The sequence below is a fragment of the Blastomyces gilchristii genome (assembly GCF_000003855.2).
Source record: "Blastomyces gilchristii SLH14081 genomic scaffold supercont1.25, whole genome shotgun sequence".
Classification (NCBI taxonomy): domain Eukaryota; kingdom Fungi; phylum Ascomycota; class Eurotiomycetes; order Onygenales; family Ajellomycetaceae; genus Blastomyces; species Blastomyces gilchristii.
The window spans coordinates 103,928-125,054 of record NW_003101657.1 but is presented as its reverse complement, the minus strand read 5'-3'; the positions used below and the strand labels follow the sequence as shown (position 1 = coordinate 125,054).

General features: G+C 47.7%; 5 protein-coding genes across 7 annotated transcripts; 2 read left to right on the top strand and 3 right to left on the bottom strand.

Moving 5' to 3' along the window:
* Positions 1 to 2: 2 nt before the first annotated feature.
* BDBG_08566 lies at positions 3 to 4,894 on the bottom strand. Of its 2 annotated transcripts, XM_031723618.1 has the most exons (3): positions 3,801 to 4,894; positions 2,558 to 3,688; positions 3 to 2,464 (listed from the first exon to the last, which is right to left on the bottom strand). In XM_031723618.1, the coding sequence occupies exons 1-3, from the start codon at positions 4,119 to 4,121 to the stop codon at positions 536 to 538; spliced, it is 3,381 nt and encodes a 1,126-aa protein (XP_031580845.1). In that variant the 5' UTR covers positions 4,122 to 4,894; the 3' UTR covers positions 3 to 535. The 2 variants fall into 2 exon arrangements, with proteins under 2 accessions (XP_031580845.1, XP_002620986.1); XM_002620940.2 differs by having other exon boundaries at positions 195 to 3,688; positions 3,801 to 4,844.
* Positions 4,441 to 9,706, top strand: BDBG_08564 (uncharacterized protein). The gene is made up of 3 exons (XM_031723617.1): positions 4,441 to 6,973; positions 7,169 to 8,134; positions 8,271 to 9,706. The coding sequence occupies exons 1-3, from the start codon at positions 6,803 to 6,805 to the stop codon at positions 8,595 to 8,597; spliced, it is 1,464 nt and encodes a 487-aa protein (XP_031580844.1). The 5' UTR covers positions 4,441 to 6,802; the 3' UTR covers positions 8,598 to 9,706.
* Positions 9,707 to 9,732: 26 nt separating this feature from the next.
* Positions 9,733 to 12,482, bottom strand: BDBG_08563 (uncharacterized protein; the record flags this gene model as incomplete). The annotated part of the gene is made up of 5 exons (XM_031723616.1): positions 9,733 to 10,482; positions 10,619 to 10,849; positions 11,093 to 11,401; positions 11,439 to 11,996; positions 12,177 to 12,482. The coding sequence occupies 5 exons, from the start codon at positions 12,480 to 12,482 to the stop codon at positions 9,733 to 9,735; spliced, it is 2,154 nt and encodes a 717-aa protein (XP_031580843.1).
* Positions 12,483 to 13,811: 1,329 nt separating this feature from the next.
* BDBG_08562 (uncharacterized protein) lies at positions 13,812 to 18,254 on the top strand. The gene is made up of 6 exons (XM_031723615.1): positions 13,812 to 14,437; positions 14,566 to 15,477; positions 15,544 to 16,434; positions 16,495 to 16,567; positions 16,617 to 16,744; positions 16,798 to 18,254. Exons 1-6 carry the CDS (start codon positions 13,913 to 13,915, stop codon positions 17,962 to 17,964), a joined length of 3,696 nt encoding a protein of 1,231 aa, XP_031580842.1. The 5' UTR covers positions 13,812 to 13,912; the 3' UTR covers positions 17,965 to 18,254.
* BDBG_08561 lies at positions 17,979 to 20,839 on the bottom strand. Of its 2 annotated transcripts, XM_031723614.1 has the most exons (2): positions 20,403 to 20,604; positions 17,988 to 20,304 (listed from the first exon to the last, which is right to left on the bottom strand). In XM_031723614.1, exon 2 carries the CDS (start codon positions 19,961 to 19,963, stop codon positions 18,221 to 18,223), a length of 1,743 nt encoding a protein of 580 aa, XP_031580841.1. In that variant the 5' UTR covers positions 19,964 to 20,304; positions 20,403 to 20,604; the 3' UTR covers positions 17,988 to 18,220. The 2 variants fall into 2 exon arrangements, with proteins under 2 accessions (XP_002620981.1, XP_031580841.1); XM_002620935.2 differs by having other exon boundaries at positions 17,979 to 20,839.
* Positions 20,840 to 21,127: the final 288 nt, after the last annotated feature.

Genomic DNA, 21,127 nt, shown 5'->3' with positions numbered 1-21,127 from the left:
TAGCCAAGGGAGCGCTACAATATAGCGTTGTTCTGTCGAAAACTCTTAGAAAAATGTTGATAGGAATAGGAGGACTGGAAACGAGGTAGCCGTTCGGAATATATTATAGGTGCTACACAGGAAAATGGGGAATAAAACGATGATAAAAAAAGATGAAAAGAGGGTATCTCCGAATGTTCAAAGATAGTTCCCCCTGGAGTTATTTATATCTAAGTGCCTTAGCTATCGAATCTATGTTAATACTGGGTATATATTTGTTATTTACGTATAAATTGGTATAATAGAAAAGTACACCAAGGAGGATAGAGTAAAAGGGAATGAAGAAAAGTAGTATGAAGACCGTGTGTAATAGAAGCAGGCACCAACATGACCATCTTCTCACAAAAACCGTTCACCCATGTATCTAAATTCTACACAATCATAACGCAGCTGAAAGAAATGTAAAATGTCGAAGACCATCTATAACGATTTAGGTAAAACCCAAAGGAAGCCAAATCCCAAAATGAACGAATTAAAGAAATATAACCTGTAAGAATCAATCCTCCAGAACTCCCCTTGCCAACACCGCTAGACTGGCTTCATACCTGCCAGGGCTATGATCACCCAACATCCCAGACCCGAATCTGACCTCGCGGAACCGCGTTTCCACATCCCGGATGAATTTAAGCTGAACGCGCGTTGCAGGCCGACCTAGACGCGGTGATCCGTCCGCACTACCGAAGGCGTCGAGTGTAAAGGCATCACGCTGCAAAACACGCATCGTCTCCACGACAAACACCTCGCCGGGTGGGAGTAATTTAGGCGCCACTAAGGTTTCGCGTAGCGATTTCAGTGTAGCCCACGCCCAGGAATCCTCACCGACCCTATCACCTGCGTGAACGAGGAGTGGGGGCCGGTCTACGTAGAATTTGTTCACTAGTCTGGCGGTAATGCTTTCCCAGACGCGGGAGCGGACATGGGCCTTGGCGTCGGACATATCGCTTTTGAACGCCATGGAAACGGCGTGAAAGTCAAGGAGGACTCCGAGAGATAAAGTAGGGACGACGTCTTGGCCGTTGACGACGGTTGTGATCAGGCCCCTTGTCGCGAGTCGGAGGGAGGGGCACATCACTGCCGGTGGGCCAAAGGCGTAGACATGGATTGGGCGTCCGGCAGGGAGGAAGAGCTGACCACGTTGTTGAGATGAGGGAAGCAAGGAGATACCAGATGAAGGTTTAGATGCCGTTACGAACGAAGGGCCCGATTTATCTGCATCTTTGGGCCTCGAAATCATGGTTGCAAGAAGCGAAGCAACACCTCCACCCAACGAGTGGCCACAGAAAATGACACCGTACTCTGGAAACTCTTCCAGGGCAGCTCTGATTGTCGCCATGACGCGCCCGCCACCTCCTTCAAGGAGCCGCCTCGCTGACGCATGCATCCCTTTGTGGACCTGCCAGGTCCTTCCTAGCCAGTAGAGATCGTCATAATCGCATGTCATGTCGGTTAAGATATCTTCAAATCCCCACGTGCCTCTAAGCGTCAAAACAACAGCTTTGGAAGCGTGGTCCAAGGACAGGTAGTGGACTAAAGGGAATCCTTCAGCTGTTTCTCCGGCTGCATTTGATCCGCCTGCAGGATCGACAAATGATGAAAGAAGTATAGTTGACGCTGGGAGCCCCGTATGTTTGGAAAATGAACAGTGCTCGTGATGATCATCGCTAATAAATTCGTCTTTTTGCCATGGCTGTTTGTTCCCAATACCCATCACTCGGAGGAAATTGGAGCCGTACGATGCCGACGAGAAGCGGGAAAATCTCTGTATGTTTTTCACAATATGGTCATCAGGAAATACTCCTGGAACCCGTCCATCGCGCTGGAGGGCCAGAATCGTAGCCTGATCCTCGTACACGCTCTTTGTAGGTCGTGTGGCAAGTACCAAGGAAGTTTCAGATCCTGCATCGGCAATAGAGTAAGTGCTAGGTGCCAGTGATTTGATAGACCCTTTGCGATGAGGGGTCAGAGGCCGTGGGTTCTCGTCATCGTTAACGAGGATGGCTATATCTTTCTCGGACAGTGTCCTGGAGAGCGCGCTGCTGCTACGAACATGATTCCTGGCCTTGGTGGGAGAGCTGGGAGGGGATCCAGTAGGATGAAGGGAGTATGCGTCGGTTTGGGCAGTATATGAGTCGACGGTTTTCCCTTGAACGGAGATATAACTGGATCTGGAAGGCGATCTCATTCGAGGACCGTTGGGATGCGGGTTTATTAAATTGCCGAAGCTTCGCTTGTGATTTAAAGACTCGTGCTTTGATGGTACCCGGGGCAAAGCTTTTTCGGTATAATATAATCGCTTTGCCATTGGCGAAGTAGGCTGTGCAGTTTCGGTAATATTTGATTTACCAGCTGGATTCTTCAGCGATGGATTTCTTGAAGCATTATGAAGAGCGATATTTTCGTCGTCAGATTTGTTGTCTTGTTTGTCCTGTGAGGATAGGGCTACGTTAGTTAAACCTGTAAAAATCTTCTTCAAAGGTGGCAGCCTATGGCTCGCTTTATCTTCCGTGTTAGATACGACCTTCTGCGTAAAGTTAGAAAGGGATCCCTTTCCAAGGGAGCCTTGCTGCAATCCAGAATCAATCATCGATGAGGACAAGTTTGCACCATATAGGCAATTAGTATTTTCCGCACAAGAATCTGGTATGGTCATCGTATTATTAAAAGACGGGTCCGAGGTTGTCGAAATATCGCCACGCTTTTTCGGTTTTCGCTTGTTCGAAGAATGAGGCCCGGAGGCTGAGCTGCGATCGGCAGAAGAATATAATGTACCACTGAGCTCTTTGCGTAGCTCTGCGCTATTAGAATGGTTTGAGGAGGTTCGAAATACAACCGTATGTTTAAGTAGATGGCTGACAAAGCCCCTCGTAGTATCTCCTGGATCAACATCATGAAGGTGGTGAAATCTTTCCGCTATCATTGCAGCTCCCGGTGGGGGAGATAGATCCACAACATCGTCGTCATAGAAGTCCACAGTTATAGTTCTAGATGTGACGGTATCTGTATTTATTGAAGCCCTGGTGCCTTCTGGTAACTGGTTCATGATATATACTCGGATCTCTTCATCAGAAAGCTCATGCTGGTGATCAGCGGGGAGAGAAACATGCGGCAGAAGAGTACCCAGAGTATTGCGTCTAGCAGTGTCATGTCCCACTGATCTGAAGACATCAGCGCGGTCAGTGTCATCTGGCAATATAAAAGATGATGCACGGGTAGATGCACGCGTGGGTCCGGTATCAATGTCCTCGGGATATCCGATTTGTTGGGTTCCTACAACATCCGCTCTAAGTCCATTGTCGAGGATTACCACATCCCAAACGGTCTCTTCCTTGCCGCTGTCCCGCATTTCTCTCTCTGTTGCTCTTCGACCCCACCGCTGGAGCAAAGCAAAACCCGTGGAACCCACCAACAGATCAGCTACGCCGGCTCTCTGCCCGCCATACTTGCTTTCTTTGCTGCGAAATTCTCTTATAATAAGCGTGATTATCGCCGCGATGGCACGAGAAGATTCAGACGATCCAAGAATAGCATCCAGTGTTGATAGGAGGTTTTGCGAGAAGTCAGAGAAAGAGTTCAGGGTCATCGAAGAAAGGTGAAAGCCAGCAGAGGCAAAAAAAGAGGCGGAGGTTATACTCGAGTGTAATGTTGCCAGCTACAAAGTATGTTAGCACTAGTTAGTATTGCACGGAGCTAGATTTATTTAATGAATAAAATGAAAAAGCCAGCCAAATGAAAGAAAAGAAGTCGTAGATGGATACACATACACTGCGCTCCAACAACGATTCAGCCTGCGCCCTTCCATACTCGGTACTTTGTAAGGCCACATCCCTCCCGGCTCTTACCAAAATACTCTCGACAACGGCTCTGCTCAGTTCTAAGCCCGTGAGAGTCGTAGCCCTCGCACTATCGAGAGCAAAGCCGCCTAGGAATGTGCCGATACGGAGAGATAAGGACGTCGAATGAGTGAATAGCGACACAAGGGAAGCTACTGGTCGCGGGAGAAGAGTTCTGCTGGATTGTGAGGGGATATTCTTCCCAACCTCCCAGGCATCGTCCTCCCTGTCACCAGAGTCAACTCCGGGCATAGCGGAATCTGATGTGTATATAGTTCGTGTTCCGGTCCAAAGCGCTGAGTTTCCTACGACGAGGGTCCATCGATCTAACAGCAGACGGTTGGTCTATTGCAACCAGATTTGATAAGTTATATGCGACATGTGACTCAGTCCACAATCAGTACCCAGCAATGTCCACGGGTATGTCTGTCTGCGTATGTATCATGGCGGAGATTGTGCAGTTGACCCGATGATGGATGATGTCGATGGTGGTGATGGATGTTGGAGCGTCGTCTTTCGCCGTTGGAGTGGAACATGTGACCCCTGTTGAGCCCCATCTGGCCAACAACCGGACAGCCGGAGCTTGGCATCGCTTCCATCAGTCAGGCCACAGCGTGGAGACGGTTTGATTATTCTGATTCTGATAACAATGCCGATGTCAATTGATGTTATGCAACGCGAGAGGGACGGTCTTGTTCATGCTCGTGTTCAGAACCACCGTAGGTGAGCATGGGATGGGTTGCACCATCTCCAAGCCAAGGTTTCTGTGACGCCAGCTTTCAACCTTGGAAGTCTTGAGCCAGGAGAAGTCCAAGCTTCCGGTTTGCTGAAGGATGGAGAACCAGATCTTCCCCCGGCTAAATGATTAGTTATATGCCAACAGCTTTTCCACGCGATCGCAACGAAGCCGATGATTCACGAAAACAAAGGTTCACAGATGCTGTGGGTGGGCAAATGTGCCAACGTGCCCCCCCCCCCCCCAAAAAAAAAAAAAAAAAAAAAAAAAAAAAAAAAAAAAAAAAAGAGGAGTTGATATCCTCGCTTCCTTTGCCTCGAAACACGCAGTACAACGCAGTCGTACCTCATGCTAGCAACCATTGCATGCACTCGTGGGATTCTGTCCCAGTGTTCCCAGGAAATCTGTCTTCATTTCATTCTTGGTCTAGTTGGATTTGGTTCGTCCGGTGCATTTCCGCCAAGCCGCGAGCCGCACAAGTGGATTGTTTACCCCTGGTCCGTCTACGCTATCTGCGGGAACCAGGTTTGTTTGGAATACAAATATCCCACCCCAGGCTATTATTGCAACGCTGACGCCAAAGTGGCTGAAGATGAGTTCTGATTGTTATTTACTAAGACCATTTCTTCCAAGAGAAGGTTTCAACTGGGCTGATTTCACCAGTACGTAGGATGCAAAAGTTATCAGCGCCCATTTTCGGCCATAAAATTTGGCACCGTTGAACAACGGAATAATAACCTTGCCCTTGGAGGCCGCGAGCCCCCAGCTCGGATGCCCAACCAGTCCAAAACAACCGTCCTCCTTAGTTACTCCGTGCCCCTCCGTTTTATGCAACACACCTTGAGCTATCGTCTAGATGACAAGAAACAACGATGAATTTCTCGGTTACCAATGAATTCTTTTCAGTGTCACAGATTGCTTTGCTCGACCCGGAGAGGGCTTCACTTCTCTGCGTCGTACACTCGTGAGGTGGGATATATTTATCCTGATACTTCCTTCAGCTCCATCATCATCATCAGTGGTTGGGTAAAGCGGCAATTAGTGTCGTGGGTGGCCTACTATTGATTTGTTCCCGAGCGGACCCCGGTCTCCCCAAAGCGCACGTAGGCGTTCAGCAACGGCGCCAGCACAGCGAGTGATCACGCTGATCTTTCAGGGAGATAGGAGGTGACTTTACGATTCAAGGGCCCGGCTTTTCCCATGGTTGAAACCTGCTTCTAGCAACTCTCTAGAACTAACTAAAGGTTGGTTTTCCCTCCCTATCCATGGTTGTGTGGGCGCAGCGGTACGCCACTCCGTCTTGCCAGGCATATCTTCACAGCACGACTGCGCTGCGCTGCAGAAGAGTCCAACCGATCATTCTTCTTTCTTCTGCATGAAAGCTGGTTTTATCGATCTGGTGCGACACATCTCTGCACGCCGATGGCCGGATCTATAGAAGGTGAGGTAACATACTTTCATTTTTCCGTTCGATTTCGATGCGCAGGAAGGGCAGATGGATCCCTGATGAATCCCAGTTGCCATGCATGACCAGTTCCATGTCGATGATAGGATAGAAAGTGCCCGGAGGACGGACAAAAGCACGCGCAAGGAATCTGATCGTAAAAATACCCTTTGGTCTCGCCAAGGTCGTATGCTTACGAGCTTGGCGGCTTAAGCTATTTATCCATGTCGGGGTAAATGGAGATATGCTATTGAACACGCCTGGGTGGAGCCATTAAGAAATGCCCCCAAGCCAAGTCCATCGCCGCTTGAGGGATTCCTGTGAAATCCCAGGTAGCCGCAGAAAATAATAATTCTTCCCCTCGATTATCCATGCGATGCTACTTTATTTAGCTAGTAACTAGAGTTGCCTCATGGAACAGGCTGGGGGGGTGTACCCTGTTAATGGCCAACAATCCCCTGCTGAGTTGCTTCTTGCTCCCGGGGTATTACTTTATCCATCCCCCCCACACTCCCAATAGTCTTTCCATCAATCTCCGCGCGGTCGCGCTGGACCGGAGTTGGTGGACAGAGAGTGCCCATTATTGATCGACGACTTGACCACTCGATCCCCTGCGCAGGACGGCGCTCCATAACTCGAGAACGTGATTTGACTCCTCATTTTCCCTAAAATGTGATCCTTCTTGACCACTCCTCCTTTTCCCTTCCTTTTCCTTTCCTTTTCCTGCTCCCCATATCCTTTCTTATCGACAGGATGGCGTGCCGTATTCTTGGGCGTTGCTGTCCTCCTCCCAATGAACGTCTGACGAATGTAAGGGGCGCACGGGAACCAAACAAGCAATCGCGAGTGACGAAGTTACCAGGAGCATGGCGTGGGCAAGAAGGATTATCCTTTGATATGATCGTTGGTGGCTGCACTTGTCCTGTAAGTACCAACCGCGAAAAATGCCTTCATCTTAGTACGCAGCACCTATACCAATGTCCACCGTTTTGCCCACTTCGAATTCTACATGTATACATCGAACTCGCTTGTCAGCTCCGTTGTCGTTAAGATAACGTAAATAGAAATATATATGTTGTTTAACAGTCTCGAACTCATTGCTGACAATTGCCTTTATAGCCATGCACCCTTCGGGATTTCATGAACTATTTAAAATATGTTGAACGGAACGCGGAGAACTTGCAATTTTTCCTATGGTATCGCGACTATTCTCGACGCTTTGCCTTGATTGCCGATAACCAAAGACAGCTCTCCCCAGAGTGGATTGGAAAGGAAAAGCGACCGGGAGACGTATCAGGTCAACCAACCCCAACGGTACCGCTGTCCCCAGCTGTCACTATTGTCGCTGAAGAGCAGTTCGAATCTACGCATCTTCCCACATATATCCATACCGCACCGTTCAGTACACCCCCACGAAGTCCTGCTCATCCAGATGGCGACCGGAGCACCCCATCAAGAACGGGGAAGGTTGACGGCACCTCAAGTCCGCGCACACAGAAGAGCGAACAGGAGAACTTGCCTGGCCATGTGGTTGAAAACATGGATTCGATAAACGCAGGGCCGGCTGCCGCCGCAAGAACTGAAGCTTCGTCCGAAACCAAATGTAACGATTCCCACGTAGGCACAGGCGAAAGCCAAAGAAAGACAAAGAGAGAACAACCCGATCATCCTCAAAAACCAAATTTATCACAACCCTATAGAAATGAACTCACCAGAATTTATGCGACATATATTGCGGATGGCGCGAGCCGGCAGTTGAACCTGACGTCTCAAGAACGAGATAATCTCAACCGTGCCCTGGCCAGCACAACGCATCCATCAGCGTTCAAACAAGTGGCAGGGCAAGTAGAATGGACTCTCCGCCAGCAATCGCATCCCAATTTTATCCGCTGGACCATGAATAATTGCAACTGCTCTCGGATTATCGCGGCTCGCATAGTTAGTTGCGTGGCAATGTTTTGTGGTCTGATAGCTGGCATCATTCCAATATTGAGTTCCGCCACGCGGGCCTGGAGGATTATTTCCGCATTAATTCTCTTGCCTGGCCTGGTTATTTTTCTTACGTCCTGGGACGGTGGATGCATCGTAAGTCTTTTGTTTCTTTTTGCTTCTCTCTTCGAGAAATCAACACAAAAGGACGGACTGGAGGAGTGCGATTCTATCGTGACCTTCGACCAAAAAAGGGGTCAAAACATACTATCAAAGCTTACAGTTATTGCAGCTCTTCCTCTTCCTTAACCGCCGCCATCTGCATCCCTGGGAACTCTTCTCCGACGAAGATGAGCACGTGCGACAAAAGCTAGGAATGCAATCTAAGATCTTCTCTAGTGTCGGAGAGAGCAACTCCTACGAAGATGAGCCCTGGATACCCACTTATGAGAGACGCAAATTCCTCCAAAAAGTCTTCGATCCAGATACTAGGATTCAAGACCCTATCCTCCGCCGCATACACCTCTTTATCCTCCTCCGTACTCTCACCGTCGCTGCCATCGTAACCGCCGCCCTCCTGATTATATTCCTCTCCATACCCAAGTGCAATTATTTCTGAAACAAATCACTGCTCTCATATACTATCACATCACATATTGGGTTTCATGGAAAAGGAAGACGCGGCGTTTCTTTTGGGTAAATGGGATAATCCTTGATTGGGGGGGGGGGACCTTGGGCAAGATATCAATGTTCTATCATCACTATTCTTTTCTTTTGGGCTTTATATAACCGGTTGGCCGGAATTTTCTTCTTTCTTCTTACTTCAATTAACCACCTTGACGGAACTGGAAAGAAAAGGAGCCGTTTCCTCCTTTTCCGGGAACTTTTTAGACCATGTCAATCCTACGAGACCATGGACCGTGACGACACGGTCTTAACCACGAAAGCAGCAAGAGGCGGCGGAGAGCAATATTTGGGGCCCCCCAGTTCTCGCCGGACATTCCCCGATATTCGGTTCCCTGAACGGCGTGGACTCTGAGATCTCCTCTCATATTTTCCTACATGTTTTAAATAATCTTCTTACCTCTCCCTCTTGAGGCACATTTTCACTTCTATATACTTTTGCTAGATACCCTGAATTCCCTTTTTTATCGAACCCTTCGAACTTCGAACGCAAGTTGATGCTCTGTCTGAGATATCACTTATTTCTTTTGTTTTTGCACAATCCCTTTTTGCTCACGACAAGTTCTTTTCATTTCTGTACACTCGTATTCTTTTTTTCTTTCTTTTTTTCTTTCTTTTTTTCTTTCTTTTTTTCTTTTTCTTTTTTCTTTTTTCTTTTTTCTTTAATTCTGAAAGCGTAAATTTAATTATGATTTATTAAGTTATGTAGTAAAAATTAACTACGACATACATGCCCGAGGACGCTAGAGGCGCGAGAAACTCATTGAGCTCATATGGCGCTTTACTTTGCCTGCGCTCAAACTAGTTAGCCCCAGCACCCAAGTCACTGCTGCAACAAGTAACTAGATGCATGATGTAACCTCTTTTGCATCCGAAGTTTCTGGTATCCAAGCTGCAAAGCTTGTAAGAAAGATGTGCATTACCCCTGAGCAGCGACCGAGGCTCATAAAGCTGCCAGGGATTGGTCTTACGCGGAGGAATCAAAGAAAAATCTGGCTGTTTTTTCAGAACTTAATTATGCCAGATGTTCTCCGCAATATATCACCATTATCGTTTCCGGCCGGAGGATGTTAGTTTTGGTGTCTTCTAGTCTCTCTCTGCAGGGGGCATTTTCTGCTGTTGTTGTGAACATCGGAGCGGACACTTGATCCCCTACTACGTTGACGTTGACCACGGAAAAACAGTTCCAGGTCCAGCTTTGGCATAAAAGATGCGTCCTTTCTAGCAGAATGCTCTCGCCCGTAGTATCCATTTTTAAAAGTGGCTGCCAACGGCGGAGAGGGGATAGTTCGAGCTCCCTCAGCACAGTAAAGAATGATAATGCCGCTACTCCTACTACAACAATAAACAATCAGGACTTTGTAGGACAAATCTTCACCTGCAGCAGGATCAAAGTTTGCCATAGCGACACAACCCAGGTATATCCCGAAGCCAGTGAGAAAGGCTCCGACGGAGTAGTTTAAGAGAAGAGCAGGAGCTTGAATCGTACAAGCTGAGTTGAGATAATACCCAACGATTTCTATCACGGAATTCAATAACCAATTTTTCCGCTTCTGACGAAGGGTCTCTTGTATATCTTCCCCAGTAGTCGTCGCCGTTTGTTCCTCATCTCTCGGAATAAATTCAAGATTGTTAATTGCAGCGTCCACTCTACCGCGTTCACTTGCTCCACTTGGTTCGCTGAGCCAATCTTTCACGTCTTCCGTTTTGTATAGACTGCTCAGTCTGCACTGGAGAAGACACGAGTAGAATACAGACAGAAGCACAGCTACGAGACTGATGACAAAGGCAGCTCGAGATGTCCAGTGCACTGAGCTGCACTAAGCTAAGATTTTGCAGCGAAAAAGAATTTATGGCGACCTGAGCGATGATAGCGGACTCCATCTCACGCGTAATGTTTAGCAACTAGTTATTCCTTCCGGTACCATGGCATAATACCACTGTTCATATACTCACCGCCACTGCAAGCATGGAACAACCATCAGATAAAGATTTCTTAAGCACCATGGGCTCTTCGCCTTTACACAGAAGCATATGCTCCTCGATACCCCAGACCACGTCGTTGGCATCAGGGAAGATGAACACCAGCGTTATTATTGCATGGAACAGACCATCGGTATTTTTTAGATTTGCGAAGGTGTGTCGGAAGCTGCGAAAAGTGATCACATCTATTTCAAGGTTGAGCATCTATGTGATTCAAAGGTGACCTCGGTCAGTGTAAGCTTCTGCAGCATACATTGACTTATAAAAGAAAAGATAAAAAATCCCGCTGGACCTCTAACTTCAAGGAGGGCTAGTGAATAGCTTTAATGTTCCAATATATATCTTCATATCCTCACATTGTTTCATAACCTTGAAGGGCCTCAGTCCCTACAGTCCGAGGATAAAATCAAGAGGCTTATGTGATGCTCAATACGGACTCCAGAATACTCGTTCTGCATCCCATATTGATTTCACACGCTTCAATTCGGCAACTCTGCCGCTGGGATACAGCTCTTCTAGATCTATCCCCGAATACTGGTTATTGGCCAGTGTCCTCGGCGGCCCTGCGTCATTCCGTCTGGCGATCTCCATGAACTCGTCACAAAACTGATCAAGAGACTTATTCGTTTCCCAACTCTGGGCCCACCGGATCGTATTAGCGAATATGCTACGGCCCCGAATCCCAAGAAACTTGAATTGCCCTTCTTCGCTTCGCCCTAGTCCAACGGCCTTGTTTGTGCTGAACCGGCCAGACAGCTATGGTTCGCTTCGCATCCTGGTTTTGCTCACCTACCCGAGCCCAGCTCTCAAAACTCTCTTTGATAGATTCCATGTTCACAAAGCTCACGTAGCAGGAGGAAATACCCTTGTATCCCCCATGGACATCCATAAAGTCAAGCCCATTGTTAACGGTTGCCATCGGAACAAAGAGAGTCTCTACCTTGTTGGCTTTGCTGACGAGTTCCGGCTCAAAGAGTAAGGCAACTGCGAGCTCGCCCTCATGAGCAGGCCCATAATATGACGCTGAGAGCATGATCGTATGCGAATCTGGAACGGGGGCATTGGGAGGGGTCCTGAAGAAGACCATGGAGATAGCTAGAGGAGGTGGTGGATCACTGAATTGCGCGAATGCCTCGGCAGCAGCCGCTATGGCAGTAGATGGGAAGACGGCTCTGCGAGTCCAAATGCAGTCGTTGGTCAGGTTCAAACTTTTTAGAGGGAAAATCTTCATTGTCACTGATGTGATAACTCCGAGTCCATGACCGGCGCCGCAGAGAGCGTTGAACAGAGCCTTTCCTTCTCCTTCCGATGACGAGCTCACATCCAACTTCTCCTCGTTCTGGGATATGAGCTGTATTGATTCCACAGCGTCAATCATGAAGTCGTGCAGACCGTTCAAAGAACAATTTCCACCACCCAAGACACATCCGACGTAGCCAAAGGCATTAGAGTTGGGTCACAATGTATAGTAGCCCTCCGCCGTGACAGCCTTGATCACTTGGCTAGTCGAAGTACCGCCGCCAACACGCACAGTCCCCGTAGACGTATCAACGACCACGCTGTTGAACTTCCTCATGTCTAGATACAGGGTGTTCGATGTGATTGGCACAAAGGAGCCGTGACCACCATCTGCCGGGATAAGTGTGAGTTTCCGCTCTTTGGCAAGCTTAATAGCATCAAAAATATCTTCTTCTGAATTTGGTACGATCACCATTGCTGGAAGCTCAACGTTGTGGTCTGACCACCTCGAAATCACCTCACTGGGAGGCTGAGAAGGCTGGGGGACAACTACCTCGGATTTCGGACGGGTAGAGATCGGGGTGGTTGAATCAGCCATTAAAGATGTTTAATAAAAAGTTTGGGTGAATGTGAATGTTGTTTTTTTTGGTCAGCTGAGTTGAACTCCTCTCAGATATATCTCAGCAGGCCCAGCCGCTTTACTAAATAACATAACTGTACGCCCTACAACAGTTTAGCTATAAGTCACCGCAATGTCGCGCTATGAAACGTCGCAGCACCACGTTACAGGGACCAATAGCAGGAACCTTGAGCAGCATGATTATATACCGATGAAAGTATTCAGCAGCGTATGGCTGCAGCATTGGCGGGCTGAACCATGAAGAAATGTGCCTGGATTCATATATCGAGAATAGATATACTCAAAACTTAAGCAGTGATTATTATTTCACTTACGTCATTCGGATAATATTTCATATGTGGATAGAAATAGAATGAGAAGAGTGACGTGTGAGACAAGAGTTCAAGCTGGAGCACGCCTTGGTTATTCTGGCTGAAAATTAGACACCGATTTGGTGATTTTTTGAAGATATCATGCCCTTGGAATTGGAGACAAACTCATCCCAATCATCATCGTTGGGATGGTGTGTTGTCGGTTGATCTCTCAAGGCTTGCTAGGAATTATCGGTTCAAGGCAAGCCCAGTCATTTGAAATTAATTTCAAAGAAATCACGCGTAGCAACATTCGCGGCCATTTTCAAGAGCTGCGTAGCAGAGTCAATGGGTTACGGGCGAAATGGATGGCCATGCTTCCAAAATGGTTGAATCATCATGTATATCAAATGAGGGAGCAGTATCTGGTAAATAGGCGCCCACGGACTGGGGATGGTTTTGGTCCTAGGTCTGACGCGTTGTTGATTGACCTATATTCCATGTAAGCAGCTGTGTGTGAATGATTTACATTTTGGCAGAGATATACCTAAGTATTCATTGCCAGATAACGGGATACTTACTTCTAAATGTTATATTAGTCAAGCAATGTTAGAGAGATTGATGATGAAGGCCGTGATTGAATATATTTGAGATATTTCATTCTGGGTGCAACGTTACAACAAGTATGGAATGCAAATATTAGAGAATATAAGAATTTAACTTTGGGAGGTCTCACACATGAAGAGTATTGTAAACTTCAAGGAGTTATCTCTCTTCACGTCTACAGTTTCAATCCCTAATTGGATTGAACTCGCGCATCGCCTGGTAACTTAGTGTAGGCTACTGAGTCACCACCAGCGCACTGCTGGTAGAAGGGCCCAACACTTAGTTAACGTTATTTGCTGACTAAGATCTACGTAAATGCTAACTTAAGGTATCTATCCTAATATGGGCTAGCGCGTCTCGTGCTTAACGCGTTCCGGCGCGGTTGTGGTCTGTGGGTTGTTGCTCGGAACTGTCCAGGACTCGATACTTCTTCAACATCTAGGAACCAACAAAAGCAAACTGAGGCCGCAGGCGGTGGGCTTCAAAGACGACATGCCTTCCCTTGCGCCTCTTCCGCAACGGCGACAACGAGCTGAAGAGCCAGAATCCGACAGCAACAGCCACGACAGCGATATGGCTTCTCGCATCTCTCGAGATGGCACTCCCTTTTCCCAAGCGTCTAATGGAAGCAAGCGCATTCGCCTTTCAGCACCTTATGATGATGAAAACGACGAGAATGATGCGAACTCTACGTTGGAAGAAGATAGTGATGATGGACCTGCTAGGGCAAACCGAACAACGAAGTCAGGCAATACGCTCCAGGTCCCCGTTGTCAAGACCGATCCCAACTCTCGTACCCGCACCTCTAGCGGCAGGCGAAAACACTCCCACGGGAATGGGTCGAATCCAGAACATCGACCTGGATCGATTGTGAGAGTTAAACTCACGGATTTTGTGACATATACCTCTGCAGAGTTCTTTCCTGGGCCGAGACTTAATATGGTGATTGGCCCCAATGGAACTGGGAAGAGTACCCTTGTTTGTGCGATTTGCTTAGGACTTGGATGGGGCCCACAGGTAAATAAACTTAGTTTCTACATATTTGTTGAAAACGATGTTCCCCCCTGTAACTTAAAGATAAAGACTTCTGAGGTTGTGATTTGCGCGAAATTATATAACATGCTGACAAAAGCCCGGTACTACAGCATCTTGGAAGAGCAAAGGATCCAGCCGAGTTTGTTAAACATGGCTGCGAAGAGGCAATCATTGAAATTGAGCTAGCTAAAGGAAGAAATCATCGCGAAAACCCGGTCATCCGCAGAACCATCGTAAGGAAGGGCAACAAAAGCACTTTTGCGATCAATGGGAAGCCCTCATCGAAGGCTTCTGTCCTTGAGCTTGCGAAATCGTTCTCTATTCAAATCGACAATCTATGCCAATTCTTGCCACAGGACAAGGTAGCTGAGTTTGCTGCGCTTTCGCCAATTGAATTATTACACTCGACCCAGCGAGCAGCAGCTGGCCCCGAGATGCTGGAGTGGCATGAAAATCTAAAGACACTACGTGCCGAACAGAAGAAATTGCAAGCTGCTAACGCCGGCGAACGCGAACAACTGGCAAATTTGGAAAGCCGCCAAGAAATGCAAAGGGAAGACGTGGAGAGGCTGTTGCAACGCGCACGGATACAGAAGAAGATTGCCTTGCTGGAACGCTCGCGGCCAGTACCAAGGTATCAGGAGGCCGTCCAATCGTTCAGAGAGGCGCAACACAAAAGACGGAATCTTCAACAAGAGCACGGTGATTTAGAAAACCAGCTGGCCCCTGCTCTCAAGTCAGTTAATGATAAAAAGGAATACTTGAATTCTCTCCAAGCGGTTGTCGCGCAGAAAAGAGATATGGTTACTAGACAAGAAGGAGTGGTGGCGGACAGTGCCCTGAAACTTGAAAAGACACAAGAGAGTATACAAGACTTGGATGCGCAAATTGAGGCTGAGAAAAAGGCTACGAAAACGCATCGGGAGATTTTTAAAAAGTCGCAGCAGATTATTAACAAACTCACGCGACAAATGGAGGAGGAGCCGGTTGAATATGATGCTGCGGCCTATACCGAGAAAATTGTAAGCTTTGCTCTTTTCCCTAGCCCCACTGTTTCATTTCTCACACATTAACTAATATTTCTGTAGCGGGAGACCGTGCGTAAGATTAGGGATATCGAGGAGGAGATGAGAAATGCCCATGACGCCAAAAATAAGGCTTCTCGGGACCAGGAGATTACGTTAGAAAAAATTTCGAAAGGAAATGAACGCCTCAAGAACTTAAACACTGAGAGTGGACGACAAGAGGAGAAGCTGAAACATTTGTCTGCAGATACTGCCAAAGCATGGGCATGGATAAATGCAAACCAGCCCAAGTTTCAAAAAAGGGTCTTCGGTCCGCCGCTTGTGGAGTGCTCTGTAAAGGACCCTACATATGTGGATGCCATGGAATCGCTATTCCAAAGGACTGACCTTTTAACCTTCACAGTCCAGACTCTGGTTGATTTCAAAATGCTACAGCAAGCATTCTCTAAAGAATTAGGACTTCATGACATTTCTATGAAGGTTTCTTCTGTCACCTTATCCGACCTCCGAACTCCGATAACAGACGAGGAGCTTCGCGCTCTGGGATTCGACTGTTGGGCTAAAGATTTATTAGCTGGGCCTGAGCCTGTCGTGGCTATGCTCTGCAGCGAAAACAGATTGAATCAGACGCCTATAGCTCGTCGAGATATCACCGACGAGGAGCATACGAGGATGACAAACAGCCCAATCAGCAGTTGGGTGACCGGACGCCAGTCATACCAAGTCATCCGCAGACGTGAATACGGGCCAAGCGCCGTTTCGACTCGAGTTCGGCAGCTTCGACCTGCCCAATTTTGGACGAACCAGCCCGCCGATCTCTCTGCCAAGAGCACCATTGTGAATGGGATTAAAGAACTGCAAAGGGAAGTGGATACGCTCCAGGAGGTGATTGATGAACACAAGAAGACACTTGAAAATTTGAGAAGACGTCATAGAGATGTACAGGAACAAAAGGTATATTCCCATAATGGACATAGGACCTTCAAACATCCGCTAACAGCAATCTTTATCCAGCGGAATTTGGAGTCGGAAAAGTCAGCGAAGCAGACCGCTCTGACACTCTATAAAACTTTGCCTACTAAAAAGGGTAAGCTCTGCAACCTTCTTGCCGCTTCAACCACTAACTCCCCGTTTAGCACAGCAAGAGGAAAAACTCCGTGCGTCGGAAGCTGCGATAAGGGGCGTGAGGGAGAGAGTTGAAGCGCTTCGGAACAAACAGGATCAGCTCTCTCTTGAAAAGGCTGCTGTGGCTCTTGAATATGCTGTAAGTCTACTCCCCCAAGCAGAGGATGTTTCCGAACGCTAACTTCCTTCTAGACCTGCGTCGATGAATTCCAACATTTAATTGAGGATCTTGCTTTAGTAGAAGTTAATCTCCTCGAAGCTGTATCCGACCTTGACACCCTACACGAGAGGAACACGGAAGTAAACAAAACCCTCAAGAGGAAAAAGGCAGAAGTTGAGGAAGCAATAAAGGAGTGTGCCAAAATAAAGGAGCGGGTTGACAAGTGCCGGAATGATTTCAAGGAATTTGTTGAATACGTCAACGCCGACCCAGAGATGCAGACGGAGGAATTAAGGGAGCTTGTCGAGACAATAAAGAGCTACAGCGTTGATCAGCTTGAGGCTGAGATTGACTCTGAAAAAGCCGCTCTCGAACTAGCCGGTGAAGGCAACACCAACGTGATTAAAGAGTTTGAAGAGCGCCAGCAGCGCATCGACAAACTCAAGGACCATCTTTCTGAGTTCCAAACAAACCTCAACGAACTAGACGAAGCAATTGCCGAAATTCGAGGCAAATGGGAGCCGAAGCTTGAAGCCCTCGTCAAGCAAATCAGTGACGCCTTTAGCGAGTCCTTCGCCCGCATCGGGTGCGCGGGGCAAGTGAGCATCGACAAGGCTGAAGATGTCATGCCCGAACATGGCAGCTCTGTTCTTAACTCTACTCAGGCTGGTAACGGTAACGGGAACGGGAACGGCAGCACCAACCGCACGAGCGATTTCGACCAGTGGTCCATCCGCATCCAGGTGAAGTTCCGCGAAAACGAGAACCTCTCCGTTCTAGACTCGCATAGGCAGTCTGGTGGGGAGCGGGCAGTGAGCACGATCTTCTACCTCATGGCTCTACAGTCGCTATCAGCCTCGCCGTTCCGTGTCGTGGATGAAATTAACCAGGGCATGGACCCGCGAAACGAGCGGATGGTGCATGAGCGGATGGTGGATATTGCGTGTGCTTCGGGCAAGAATGGTGAGGGTGGAGGTCAATATTTCCTCATCACGCCCAAGTTGCTGAGTGGGTTGAAGTATAAGAGGGGGATGAAGGTGTTGTGTATTGTTAGTGGGGAGTATGTGCCGGAAGATTATCGGCAGATGGATTTTGGGAAATGTGTTTTGAGGATGAAGGATGTGTTGAGGACGCGAGGGAAGGGGAAGGGGAGGGAGATGGATAGGAGTAGGAGGGACGGGGTTGACGTTGGGGCATGACAGGTTAAATGTTATGGGGTTTGGTTCTGTGGATGGGTGTATCCATTGATGTGGATTGGGCAGCTTTGAGTGGCTATTTTACTGCTGATATCCATTCAATGATTTGATTGAAATGTACACTACATATTTAATAAGACGTTCAATTACACCTAACAGGTTCCATATGTAATACATAGCCGAAATATGTCCCGCAAACAAAATAATCCCATACTCTCCGTGGTATGTTTAATTGTAACTATATTACCATCTAACTTCATCAATGCACATGGCCATCTCCCCCCTTCAACCTCCCTCGCCCCTGGGGCTCCTGCAACCCCAATGATCTCTCCACCCACAGCTTCGCCGCAACCTCCAGCCCACCATCCCTGCTACATTCCCTTTCCACAACATTGTTCACTCGCTTCATCACATCGTCTCCCCCATTCAAACATAAACACAAACTTTGCTCTTCCATCTCCTTCGCCCCTCCATTCTTGAGCATCACACCCTTCACACCCCCTACGATCCCAACATTTCTCGTACTCGGTATGCGAAGCAGCGTTTTATCGATATCAGACCCATACCCGACCTCTCTAGCCACCTGCATCACTTTCGCAGTAAGGGAGGCGTACATGGAGCTTTGACAGTCTGGCTTGGTGCGCTCGTCGAGTTTTAACGCACGGAGCGATTTGAGATCGCCGGTGGAGGATTGGGGGTTTTGATGCTGTTCTTCTTCTTCTTCTGCTGCTGCTGCTGCTACTGGCGCCGGTGGTATTGATTCGACTGCTACTTCTGATTTCTGATGTTGTTTTACTGGTTCCGTAATGCCATTGATTACAATGTGACCATTATTGTTGTGGTGGTTTTTTTCGGTAGGCATATATGTTTTGATCAAATCATTGTCCTTTGTTGACGGTGGTTTTGGGGCTGGGTATCTATAGCGCATGCCGGAAATGGAGTGTGAGCAACAAGGTATCGCGAGAAATGGCAAGGGGCGCTCCGGGTTCGAGAGGGTGCCGAGCAGCGGTGTCCACACTGTCAATTCGTCAGCGTGGTTGGAGATGATGAAAGTATCTTTGTCGAAAACCCCCTCATGTACGTCCGTAGGACTCTCCTGGGCGCGTTTTAGAATCGAGGTTTCGCCTTCCATGTGATTAAGGATATCTTTGAATGGCTTGGGAATGCATATAATTTGTTTAAGTCGGTCTTGGATTGATGTAGGGAATATAGACCATGACCTCCTCCGACGAGCATCGAAACCCCAACCGTTATACCCTTCTGTGAGTAATATGTACGTCAAGACACCATTCCCACATGCAATATCAACAAACCCAGGGAAAGGGGGGAGGCCGTCTTTCGATTCATTAGTATTATCCGTTTGTTTCGAATTAGGTAGACTGTACATGCCCCGCCACAGCTCAATTAGAAAGGCTGCGATTGAAATATCTTCGAATACATGCTTCGAAGGTTCGGTAGTTTCAACCCAACTGTTTATTAGATGAGCGGCGTGTTCCTCTTTCAAGCGAGCATATGTATTCTGCACAACATGTTGTGGGATGAGATTATCCTTTGGTGCTACGGTTTTAGATCTGGGTGGTCCAGCGGCAGCTAACGACTTGCGCGAGAGGCGAACGTGGGTTGATACAAGAGCCAGTAGCGTCCGTTGTAGGCGATATGTAATGAACTGCGGGAGTCCTGGAATGAACAATGAGAAATGAATGGAGAGTGTTCCCGAATCCTCAGATTCAGATTTCGTTGACCGATCGATATCGTATAATAGAGCTAATGCTCGTACCTGTGGATGATAATATGGTATCTTATCCTCCGAACGAACGTGAGGTGTGTAAACCACAAGGCAACGTTGCCGCTCCATGCACGCAACCCCCGATATATCTACATTGCACGTCCCTTCATAGAAGTGACAGGTCTGCTCTATTGGACGGTCAATTTGCTTTCTGGGGACGAATCGTCTTACAACGGTCCTGTTGAGGCGGAAACCAGAAAACGATTCCGAGGGCATAGTTGATGGACCATCACTGTTTGTTTGACCAGCATCCACCGTTTGCGAGGGGAGGCGGTAATAACTTCTTTCCTTGCTCCTTTGAGTCTGAATAACATCGGCGCTATCGTATAAGATGTCGGCTCGGAAAACATGGCTACAGTTTATGTTAGGATTTGCCAGAAGGTGGGTCGTCACTCCTAGGAAAGCTTCTAGAGAAAACTTCTCCCCCGAGCTGCTAAGTTCCGGGGAAGTAATCCAAGTTGTTGAAGATCTACTAGATGATAGAAGCGAGGGTCGGAGAGTCGCCCCAAAGGCAACATCAGGGGGCGTGATTGCCCCCTCACCAGAACTAGAATTTTCTGCAGAATGCATGATTAAATTTTCAAGAAACAGTCAGCCAGGTTAATCCAGCCTATACACAAGCCCCGGGGGTTCTCGTCAACGCAATCGCACGCACTGCGGGGTATGAGCTTTCAAGGGAGAATGTCAAGGGCGGGTTGGGGAATGTCCACCACCCTCAGCCACTCAGATTTGTTCAAGAAGAACATTCGATTTGATCTGGCTCTGGCGTCCATCTAGTTTGAATTGGTCAAGAGTTGCTATTTCACTCAGCATGGGTTTCAGCAACGAATACGTTAAGGAGCTTTATCCTATCTAAATTGAAAGTGACGTTGAAAATTTCCTAACCTGGTAGTGGAGCGGGCGATCTGGATATGCGAGAAAATCACGTGATTGTAACTTCTCACAAGATCCAATATTCGGCATTGTGTTTGCATATTTTTTATCCTTGATTTATGAAAGCATTAAACATTTTCATCTATGTAGGCCGTGCAAAGAATAAATATCCCTTTGACGGCATTTAACTAACAGACAGAGTATCTTGGTTGGGGGAGCTGGCGAAGAGGTTTGGATTGCCCTGTGAAAGAGGATATTGATACGTATTGGTAAAGCGTCGGAACGGACGTATTGGAAAGTTCAAGACAGCCAGATCTGTAATTCGGAAGGGGCGTATCCATACCCCCGTACGGACTACTGTGTACGAGACAGCTGAGTTACGCGCTATGTTTCAGATAATTCAACAGAACAAACAGCGTTTGCTTGGGGGTGGTTGAATTTGATCGCCACTACTCTGTACGGGAGCAAGGTGATAGTCTCACGGATTGTGTTTCTTCTAGCACCCCT